The sequence below is a fragment of the Belonocnema kinseyi genome, chromosome 6 (genome assembly GCF_010883055.1).
Source record: "Belonocnema kinseyi isolate 2016_QV_RU_SX_M_011 chromosome 6, B_treatae_v1, whole genome shotgun sequence".
Taxonomy (NCBI): Eukaryota; Metazoa; Arthropoda; class Insecta; order Hymenoptera; family Cynipidae; genus Belonocnema; species Belonocnema kinseyi.
In genome coordinates this window covers 45,485,392-45,497,619 of record NC_046662.1, presented here as the reverse complement: position 1 = coordinate 45,497,619, position 12,228 = coordinate 45,485,392, and the positions used below count along the sequence as shown (strand labels likewise).

The 12,228-nt window shown below is 29.9% G+C and overlaps 1 protein-coding gene across 1 annotated transcript in view; it reads left to right on the top strand.

The window, feature by feature from the left end:
- Positions 1–1,683: 1,683 nt before the first annotated feature.
- Positions 1,684–12,228, top strand: part of LOC117174912 (retinal homeobox protein Rx1-like) — a 159,478-nt gene continuing 148,933 nt past the window's right edge. Inside the window, exon 1 of the mRNA XM_033364363.1 lies at positions 1,684–1,858. Within this exon, the coding sequence (XP_033220254.1) occupies positions 1,684–1,858 (175 nt within the window). The remainder of the gene's footprint in view (positions 1,859–12,228) is intronic.

Genomic DNA, 12,228 nt, shown 5'->3' with positions numbered 1-12,228 from the left:
GACTGAAAAATTGACAAAACGATTTTAAACTTCGGAATTATAAAGTATTTCATGTTGAATACACGAATAATGAAATTGTTGATATGCTACAAATTTCGAATTGTTTATCGGAAAAGTTTGCTCATGGTGTTAATGACCCAGATTTCTCGAAATCAGTTTCCTAATTTCCAAATTGAACCTCAAAATTTCACCATGATTCAGAGGAATGGACAATCAGGACAGAAAATCTTTCAAAAAGCAAAATTTTTCGCCACTTATAATTGACGCAAAAACATATAACCGACTGAAAAATTGACAAAACGATTTTAAACTTCGGAATTATAAAGTATTTCATGTTGAATACACGAATAATGAAATTGTTGATATGCTACAAATTTCGAATTACAAAACATAAAAAAAAGTTAAAATTGTTTGTCGGAAATGTTTGCTCATGGTGTTAATAACCCAGATTTCTCGAAATCACTACCCTAATTTCAAAATCGAATCTCAAAAGCTTACCCTAATCCGTTTATTTCGCGCTAATGGAGTAACCGGTGCAGAGATTGTAAAATATCTCGCTCGCGAGAAAAATGCGCGAAGAGTCGAAGGAATGTTTAATTCCCCATCAGGGAGTCATCCAAGTGGAAAACCCTGTGAATCGGTACGAGCCGTCGGAGGATGCTTGGCGTAAGCGGTAAGCTTTACCTCGTTTCTGGCAATTACCAAGGATGCCAGAATCCGCCGCAAGAATCAACCCCTACCGAGGCAGCCTATTCCGCGCCCTGCAACCCTTGCGCCTGCGCCACCCTCTGTTCCCAAATGCCGGACTCTGCCACCACTCCTTTCCCTCTCTTCCCTCTCTTTAATCAACAGTTGAACCCCAACTCACCCTCTTTCTCTCTCACTCTTCCCAATCATCTCTTGCAGGAAGGGGTCGTCACAAAACTGGTCCCGATTGAGAACCACTGACTCGCCATGTTCCCAGATCCCTTCAGGCATTGGTCCCTGGCTTTGCTGTTTGATTTCGTATTGGTCGATGTTGGTGACGCCCTCCCTATTCCGGTTCAGCCTTCCCCAAGTTGGATATGGTAGGTGGTTGCATGCAGTCTAGCAAGAAGTTTAGCTAGTGCTTCGCTGGCACAAGGCTCGTCAAAAAGACCCTCCGTCGGAATCGGTCGCGATTAGAACAGAAATCTCGAATCTAGTATCGGTATCAATATCGATCGAGATCGATCGACAAAGTGGAGGAGAGATAAGACGAGATCGGTTATTGTTGAAAAAAGGATGAGCCTTCATCAATTAATATTGACTTAAAGGATAATGATCATCAAGAAAAATTAGCTTTTTTCATCATCAATTCTGAATCACAAACACGAGATGAAATTTTTTTGGGAATTATCTACAGTTCCAGGTGCTTCGCGTTGGCGAGGAACGCTAGTTCATAAACACGAAGCATCAGCAGAGTTTGATAAACCATGCTTGTTTTGAACAATTTTTGTGATCGTGAGGATAATAGAGTCTGTGTTCTTATTTTCTTTTAACCCAGTGATAGAAACTTTCTTGGCTTTTAGCTGAGATAAACGTAATTGTTTTGAATCTGTGAATTACTTCTGAAACTCTTGTGAAATCAGTGATTCTTCTTGGAAAGGTTATAGTATTAGGTGACTTTGTCTGTGACACATGAAATCCGGACCTCAAACAATCATGGATTCCCAGCAATTGGTAGAAGCTGTTTCGCAAAATAGTCAAGATTTGCTTCTTGCGAAACCAACGAGCAGCACGCCGAGACACAGCATAGAATCTATTCTAGGATTGCAAAGTCGAAAAAGAAGCCATAGTCAGATTGATGATTCCGGAATTGGTCCCCACGACAACACTGGTGAAGCTCTTTTTTTATTGCATGTGATTTTGTGGCGAAAACTAATTTGAAACATTGATATCTCATTTTTCACTTTAAAAAAATACTAAGCTGCATTTGTAATTATTGAAATCAAATTTTCACTTCATAGGAGTATTTGCAAGCGTAAAGATTTTGTTTCTGTTATGATAAAACTCAAATACTTTGATCTGAGATTTCGAAACAAATATAAAAGAAACTGGAGAGTTTAAAAAATCAGACTTATGATGCTTAGATGGTTTCGACTGCGTTTTTATCCCGATCGAATTATTGTTATGTGATGCAGTACGTGGGTAAAAAAATTAGAAATTTGTGTAATGCATTTTTATCTTAGATACTATAAGCTACGTATATAATTAAAATCAGAAGTAAAGGAGTACTGTACATTTCTTTAGAGATTTATCGCTGATGAGATACTATCTTCGGATAACCTTTACCCACAATCTTTGATCTAAAATTTCACAACACAAGAGAACTTACGAACAAGATATTTTGTAAGCAGAGGATAAATACAGATCTTAGAAAATGTCTAAAAGAAGAAATAACCTTCAAAATAATTTGTTTTTAATTTACACGATTAATATTAATCGTACTATCTAAATAATGGCGTAGAATACTGATTTCCTTATCTAAATTGTTCCGTCGGCAGGTTTAAGCATGCGTTCTACAGCGAATTTATATGCAAATTATATTCATGTGTTTAGAATAACTTCGTACCAACTATCGCTAAAACTAATCTTTATTACTTAATTTTCAAGTAAAACTCAACAAGAAAATTAATTTCAGTGATTAGCTAATGTAGTAGGAAAAAAAATTTATTTAAATTCGATACATTAGACGCAATTCAATTATTTTCTGTAGGCTAAATGATTCTAAATGGTTTCTAAATGGTTCAAAATGAACTCTGTCTTTTACTCTTTATCGTAGGATTGCATTAACAATTTTCAACTGATTGCTATAATAATTAATTATTTTATAGACCCACCAAAAGTTATTGCTGAGTGATTAGTTTTGGATGAACTACCCAAATTTAAAAAACTCGGCCCACAATGATTTGTTTAAAAACGACATCACATAGGCTTGTACCCCAGTTTGCAGAATGTAGCTTTAACAATTTTATTTTAAAATAATTTTAAAAGTATAAGATTGGTAATTTATTTTAACTAAAAGTTAAAATTCCTGGCTCTAATATTGATTACAATAGTTACTAAAATAAAGATCCTCAAATTTTTCTGCAGACGAATTTGTCGATGCTTTAATAATTTCTTAAGATTCATAACCAATTTTTAAAAACATGTATCGAATATCAATTCCTGAAGTTTACTGATGATGGTACCTAAAAATTCTGGTTCTAAACTTTCTATTGAGGTGTAAACTTTAATTATAATTAAATGGAATGACGGCAGATGTTCTGGAGAACAAGTTTCAATTGATGTCATCTATAAACGAAGAAAGCTCTAAACTGGAATAGTTGAATTCAACAAACTTTGAATATAGCACATACGTGATTCAATGCTTCTCATGTCGGCAAACGACAGTGTTGAGGGGTGGATAACTGCTTCGGCGGGTAGAGTTAGCGTGTAATTGGAAAATCGTTAGTATCGCGTCGATCTCTTGGCTTGGTCGTGTCGCAGGTTGTAATTTGTCGTCGGAAGGGAACGACGCGTTACTCTGACAAACAGGATATCTATAAAGCGTAGCTGATATCCTTTATTTTCTATTATTTTAACATTCAACAAAAAAAATATTACTTATTTACCTCCAGCGACACGAATACTACCTACTTACACACCACTCACTTAAGTACACCTAATTGAAGCCTGTACGCTTTTGTGATAAACTCAATTTATTTATAACTGTCAATTAGAAGAGTTAAATAGAAAGAAATACAAGTCAATATGGACGAAGATTTTTAACATTTTAGCAAAAAGTTTTTAAACAAATTTTCTGTTAGGATAAGATTCAAATATTGATACCAGAGCTGAAGAAGTGTTGTGCTTTTCATTAAAGATTTGTCTAATCCTTACTGAGACTATTTAATCTGAGTTACTGAAACCCAATGCTAAACCTCTTATCTAATTTCTCAAAACGAATTTTCTCTTTGTAGAATTATTTCAAAATGACCAAAGTTTAGTTTCCGGTTTGCTAAACCTCAAATAATGACATCAGAGTCGCAGGAGTATTGTACTTTCCGTTAGAGATTTACGTATAATCAGATGCTTTCCTCTGCTAACACTTATTCAGTCTTTGATCTAAGATAACAAAACAAAACTGAGCTAAAAAACATTTTAAAAATTCGACAGATGCTGTTTAGTTATTCTCGAGCGCGATCCAATCTTGTCTCACTAATCGAATTATCATTACTTATGATATTACGCGCGCCAAGAAAAAGATAAGGAAGAAGTAGATGGAAGAGGCAAAAAGGTAGAGGCGAGCTCTAAAAGGAGAGGCTCCACTAATAAGTACCTATTTAAAAAAAAGTGAAAAGAAAAGGATCGAGGGAGCCTTAAGCCGGTCGCTTCTTAAGAGCTGAATTGACGTGTCTACTAATGGATCGCGCCATCCTTGGTCCCTCTTACCCTCTCCAGCATCCTTGGCACTTTTCTCCCCTTTCACCTCGCACAAACTTCTTTTCAATACTCTCGTAATCTTAAAACAAGAGCCAACAGGCCTGTTATCTCTTTTAAGTCAAAACTGTTTCAAATCAATCGTAATTAAATACATGAGTCTCAATCTTCCTCCTCTTAACCCTCTGGCCACCCTCTTCAGTTTCGACACGAAATGTGACGTTACTGGCCGCATCAAAGGGTTTCAACTCCTAAACTCACACATTTGCTTTGTCCCGTTGCTCCCCCCCCCCCCTTTCCTCCATCAGCACAATTTGCATATCTTGAACTCGACAGCGCTCAGCGAACTATGTGGGATCGATAATCACTGTGCAAGAGCGTGTTTAACGAACTTGTGGAATATACGAGTAATAACTGCATCGCACCCTGCAAACTGCAATGCGCGTTTGAAATTTCCTGATTGATTTCAGTACTAATATTTCTGATCGAGGCTTCTGTTTTGAGATGGGAGAAAATGATTAGAGGTTAGATTTGCTGGATTGATTAATTAACTTTCAGATGTTATCATGCCACATAGGGAAAGACGGATTGGCATTTAAACGATCGTGTGCCATTTAGATTGCGAATTAGAGTTACTAATTGTAGGTAAAAGTCGAATGATCTGCTAATTTCAGACAAGGTGGATACATATGTTTCTTTGAAATTATTAGCATGTGAGGATGATTATATTGGAGGTATTGTTAGGGACATATTGTAATAATATTTATTTTGTAATGAGAGGGTTTTTTGCACAAAACAAATGAATATTATGCATAATAAATAGTTTTAGATGTTAATTTTGTTTGTATACTTGGTCTAAATCAATATTATTAAAATATTGATAATACTTCACACTATATATAAACTATATATAATTTTTCCGCCTGGGGAACCATTACAGAAACGACACAAAATAAAAGTATCCGTACTTAATTGTTCAACTTTTGAAAATTTAATTTTCATATGAGACCAACTTTTTAAATTCAGTTTTTTTGCTGAGATTTAATTTTTTTCAACTTTATTGATACCCAACATTATCAGCCATATCAAAAACATACAATCTATTTTTATATAAAAAAGAACAAATTTGAATTGTATGTTGGATAATGATTATAACTCTTTGTTGGAAATTGAATTTCTTGGTTAAAAATTATTCTTCTTATTGAAAGTTCATATGTTATTGTGGTCCAAAATTTTACTATTTGGGAGAGAATCAACTTTTGTTTGTTAAAAATTCATATTTTCGGTTTGAAAACTCAATTATTTTGTAGAATATTAATTTTATTTGGTTAAAAATGCAACCATTTTTTTTTTTTAATTTAACTTTTTGTATGGAAACGAACCTTTTTTTTAAATTTACACTTTCGGGTTAAAAGTTCAACTCTTATTTCAAAGATTGGTATCTTTCTTGTCTGAAAATTCTACTATTTCTTAAAAATTGCTGTTTTTTGTGACAGATTTCTACTTTTGAATTGAAAATTTAACAGGTTTGTAGAAAATTCATATTCTTTAGCTGAATTCAAATTTGTTATTTATAATCAAAATATGGTTCCGTTGAAACATTAACTATTTCATTATTGTTAAAAATTAATATTTCTGTAGAAAATTGGACTATTTTATTAAAAAATTCAACTATTTGGTTAAAATTTAACTTTCTTTTTGAAAATTTATATCTTTTGGGCGAAACTTCTACTATTTGGGATAAGTACTACTATAGCGTTTAAAATTCATTTATTTTTTTCAAATTTCAATTGTTTTGTAACAAATTCTTTTCTTTAACGTGCAAGACTTTTGTTTGAAAATTTAACTGTTTTCTTCAAAATTTGTATTTTTAGTTCAAGATTCAACTATTTGGTTCCAAATTAACATTTTTTTAAAACTTTATATTGTTTTATGGAAAATGCTATTGAAATATTTCTTGGTAGAAGATTTAATTTTTTTTTCGTCTTTTTGGGTTGAAAGTTGAACTATTATGTGAAAGATTCGTATTTTCTTTGGATGAAAATTCCACTATTTTTTCAAAATTCCTGTTTTTTGGTACAAATTTCTGCTTTGTATTGGAAATTCCACAGGTTTTTAGAAATTCGTCTTTTTAGCTAAATTAAAATGTTTTGTTTATAATAAAAATATGAGTCCACTGAAACATTAACTATTTCATTTTCGTTAAAAATTAATCTTTTTTGGTTTGAAATTCATCTATTTGTTGCAAATTTAACTTTTTGTGAACAATTAAACTATTTTTATGGAAAATTCAACTATTTAGTCAGAAGTTAACTTTCTTCTGGAAATTTTATATTTTTTGAGCGAAAATTCAACTATTTGGGAAAAATACTACTATACGGTTTAAAATTCATTTATTTTTTGTAACAAATGAAATTGTTTTGTAACAAATTTTTTCTTGTTGTTAAACATTCAACAGTTTTGGTTAAAAATTCAACTGTTTTCATTCAAATTTATATTTTTGGTTAAGATTCAACTACTTAGTTCAAAATTAACTTTTTTTTTTAAACTTCATATTGTTTGATGGAAAATGCTATTGAAATATTTCTTTGTAGAAAATAAAACTATTGTTTTTTATTTGTCTTTTTTGTATGAAATTTTATCTATTTTAGTAGAAATGTCATCTTTTTATATTAAAAATTACAACTGCTTTTATCAAAATTAGCTTTTTTGTAAAAATATAAATTTGCAAAAAATACAAAATCACAAAATAATACAAAAAATTTTTCAAATACATAGATAAATAAAATGTTATATTTGAAATGGTAATTTTTGTTGTCGGAATTATTTGATTTGAAAATTTTGATCAATAATTTTTTCCTATTTAGGTATCAACTTTGAATTATGTATATTGAAAAAGTTTTTCTGTTCAAAAGAGATGTTTAAAATATAATAATAATAATAATTTTCTTACTCTCTAACAAATTGTATTAATATTATATATCAATTGCTGTGCCTCGAATTAGGGAGTCTTCCTTCTTGCATCAGTTTTAAATTATGAAAATGAGAAATTTTTTAATATAAAAATCGATTTTTAATATCTTATAAATGACCATAACTTCCTTACTCTTTAATAAAATGTATTAAAATCATAGGTCAATCAATTCGTCTCGAACCAATGAGTCTTTGTTATTCTTGTATCAACTTTGAATTATGTTAAAAAAAGTTTTACTATAAAAAATAGTGTTTTCGAATAATATGCATTCCCATAGCTTTCTTACTCTTCAACCAAATGTATCAATATTATAGGTCAATCGATGCGTCTCGAATCCAAAAATCTTTTCTGTTTTTGCATCAACTTCAAATTATGAGAATGGAAAAACTTTTACTATAAACATTAAATTTAAGTATAAGATAAATGACGATAACTTCCTTCCTCTCCAATAAAATGTATAAATATTATAGGTCAATCGATTATTCTCAAACCATGGTATATTTACATTTTTGCACTTGCTTTAAATTATGGCAATAGAAAAAGTTTCACAATGAAAAATCGATTTATTAAATGTTAAAAGGTTCGTTTCCAAGTTTTAGTGTTCACAAAAAAGTGGATTAGAGAACATTGGATATAGACATTTTCGAATTTAGGAACGTTTGATTAAATGAATTAAAAATGTTTGAAAATTTGACTATTATAAAGCTCTGTCTATGAGGAAGCGAAAAGAAAAGAAAATATTTTGAAATAATTCGTAAAATTTAGAATCTAAGAATAATTAAACAATTAGATGTACACACATCTGCGTGGGGTAAGCACAACTTGTTTCGAGCACAATATGCGGGTTGGATAGAGGTTTTGTTATGGGGTAATTTCGATTGCGTGAGACTGGCACAAAGGGTACGGCCAATTACGTGTAATTTCATACCGTTTATAGCGGATACCCTGTTTTTGGGCAATAAGTCACACGTCAGAATCGAGGCGCAAAACCTAGAAAGTTATACTAAATAACACGTATTAATTACACAGATATAATAAACTCTATATCATTATTACAAAAAAAAAGTTCACTAAGAGTGTATACCTATCAGTGCTAAATTATTTGATTTTTTATTCCAATATTTACTCATGCCAGTCTCAATATTTTGATTCCAATTTTCAATTACTTTATCTAATATTTTATCGAATAAAATTGTATACTGTAACTGTATTTGTAATTTCGAGATAAAATGTACCTCAAGACCGAAACTTTTGTTTTACCTTAACAAAATTATTTGGTTAAATGAATTAATTGATTTTTAAAAAAAATTAAGTGAAGCATCGACTCAAAGAAATTTTCTTTTTTCTTCAAGTTGCGATAATCTTGCCCGGAGTCTTGAGTCGAATCATTCTTTATACTGCTCCCATTTAAGAATATTAATTTTTATTTCTTCCTTAGTTTTATTTATTAAATAACGAGGTTGTGAAAAATACTTTTTAAGCCAATATTTTCAACCTTGAGGTATAATTCATAACCTAGAATTTAAATTTTATGAAGATATAGATTCCAATGAGTCAAACTCTCTATTCAAAAAAATAAAAAATAAAATTCTTCGATACAGATGTGAGTCAATGAAATGATTCACTGCTTTTAAGTGAAAATATTCCACTAAAAAAGTTAATAAATTTTTAACAAAATAGTTGAATATCTTACTGAGAAGATCAATCTTCAGACAACAAGGTTTATTTTCTACCTAAATTTTAAATTATTAATAAAATATTTGAATAAATTTTAATAAATGTACAATAAAAAAAATTTGGTATTAAACTATTTCATCTTTTATCTAAGTGTTCGAATTTTTACCTAAAAAACTGAATTCTCAACGAAAAAATTTATTAGCTTTTAGCCTATAGTGAAACAAAAGGTATTTTTATTTTTTATGAAAAATAGTTAAATTTAATTAAAAAATATTAATTAAAAAAAAAATTTCTAAGAAGTTGGTTTAATCTTCAACCAAAGCCAATTACTTTTTAAACCTTTAGATTTGAATCAGTTATAATTGTTAAGATTTTCAATGAGTAACTGAATTCTTTCTATAAATCAATTTTATTTTAACGAATAAATTAGTATTATTTACTAATTTATCATTGAAAACTTGTTTATTTATAGCCAGAATTCTGTTTCAAAATTATAGGGAACCAATAAGTTGCATACTTAACTAAAACAAATTGAAATTCTACCAGAAGAAATAAATTTTCAAACCAAAAAGCTTATTCAGTAAAAATGAGCTGATTCATAGCTAAAATTCAGTCTTTGAATAAAATTAGTGAGGATGTTAATTGATTCAAATTTAGAAGAAAAAAACGAAGTAATTGTATTTTTAACCAATAAAGATTACATAAACTATCAAACTAAAAAGAAGAATATTTAATAAAATAGTTAAATTATTTAATGAAGAAAAACAATTTTCCAGTAAAAAAAATAACAAAAAATTTAAATTGTTGAATCTTAGAGTTAAAAACTGGATTTTGTCGCGGGAAGTATCATTTTCTACCCGAAACTGAATGTTTAACAACAATTATTTACATTCAACCAAAATTTTCCACCAAAAAAGATCATTTTTCAACAAGAAAGTTATAATTGCGACCAAGGAGATAAATTTCTTACTTAACTAATGAATTTTCGAATAGAATAGTAAAATTTTTACTAAAAAAGTACATTTTTAACCACAACATTTTTTTAAAATAAAATAATTATTTCAAAAAATAATGAATTCTTGACAAAAAAACGTAAAAATATATGTTTCAGCTTAGACATATTTTTATTTGAAATTTAAAAAATTTGAAATTGTCCAAAAAGTTTTTAAAAGAATTGTTAAATCCACAAACGAAACAGATTAATTATTAATTAAACAGTCACATTTTAACAAAAAAAAAAAAAGATGAAGAGAGAAGACTTTTCAATACAAACAGATTTCTTTTAAGAAATAAAAAAATGTCTACCAAATTGTTGAATTTTTTAGGTGAAAGAAAAGAAATTTCTACAAAGCAGTCAACTTTCAGGAAAAGCAATTATTAAGCAAATGCTTGAATTGGTTACTAAAATATTTGAATTTTCCAAACACAAAATTTTCTATAACAAAAGAGCTGTGTTTTCAACAAAAAGAACAAAATAGTTTAATTTAGGCTAAAAAGATTAATAATTCACCAAAAATATTATAGAATTTCATATTTGAATTTAATACTTAAATGCATTTTGTTAATATTTAAAATTTTCGCGCTGATGTGGTTTCAAGTGAATAAAATCTGTGTTCAGTAAACCAAACTCAACCAAATTTTTCAGATGATGAAATCGTCAAATATAACCAAAAAAGTATACAGCCAAGAAAGTATTGGTCCAGCCAAATATTTTTCCAAGTGACAGAATAAAAAATAATTTTTAAGTCAATTTAATTTTTCATGATTATTGTCATCACGATAAGGATATGGAATCATGTAAATATTATTTTTAAGAAAAGAACGAAATTTTCTTTAAAAGGAAATTACGACAAAATCTCATCAAATTGCCTAATTCAACTCTTCTTAATTAGTGTGTTAATCTAATTGCCGAAAAGACTATGCTTGGTAACTGAGAGTGCGATTTGCGCGAATTACCGTTGAATTAAAGCTCGCGTCGGATTGCTAATTGCACGTAGGTGTCGAATCGATCGTACATGGGCTGTACCGGGGAACCTATTTGGCTTCGTGGATACCAAATCGTTCGGATCGATAAAACGACAAGGGGTACACGAACCTATTCATTGAAGAGAAACAGCCCAAGGAAATTGAGTTAGGAGCAAGAAAGAATGATTTACAAAGAGACTTAAAAGGGAGAGAGAACACATGCTAAATCAAAGGAAGCGACAAAGGTGGAATAAAACACAAAACGGTTATGAAATCATAATTTCCGAAGCAAAAATAAATAGAAGTTTTCTGCTCGTAGAAGTATTTTAAAAAGACCAAGGTTTAGTTTCCGGTTTGTTAAACCCCAAATAATGACATGAGGGTCGCAGGGATATTTCACTTTCCGTTAGAGATTTATTTATAATGAGATGCTTGCTTCTGTTAACACTTATTGATAATCTTTCATTAAAGATAGCATGAATAAAAAAATTACAATGCTCATTTAAAGAAACCGTTTAGATGGAACAAAAAACAAAACGGTTATGAAATAATAATTTTCGAAGCAATAAGAAATAGAAGTTTTCTGTTTATAAATGTATTTCAAAAAGACCAAGGTTTAGTTTCCGGTTTGTTAAACCCCAGATAATGACATGAGGGTCGCTGGATTATCGTACTTTCCGTTATAAAGATTTTTTTTAATAAGATGCTTGCTTATGCTAACATTTATTGATAATGTTGGATCTGAAATAGCAAAACAAAAAACACATGTTTATTCAAAGAAACCAATCAAGATAAAACAAAACAGTTATGAAATCATAATTTTGATAGCAATAGTAAATCAAATTTTCTCTTTGTAGAAGTATTTCAAAAAGATCAAGGTTTAGTTTCCTGTTTGTTGTAAACCCCACATAATGAAATCAGGGTCGCAGGAGTATTGTACTTTCCATTAGAGATTTATATATAATGAGATGCTCGCTTCCTTAACACTTAATGGTAATCTTTGATCTGAAAGAGCAAAGCAAAAACAAAACAAATGCTAAATAAATAACAAGCTGATTAGATAGAGCAAAAAAAAACGGTTATAAATTCATAACGTCAGACAGCAATATGAAATAAAAATTTTCTCTTCGTAGAAGTATTTCAAAAAGACTTAGGTTCAGTTTCCTGTT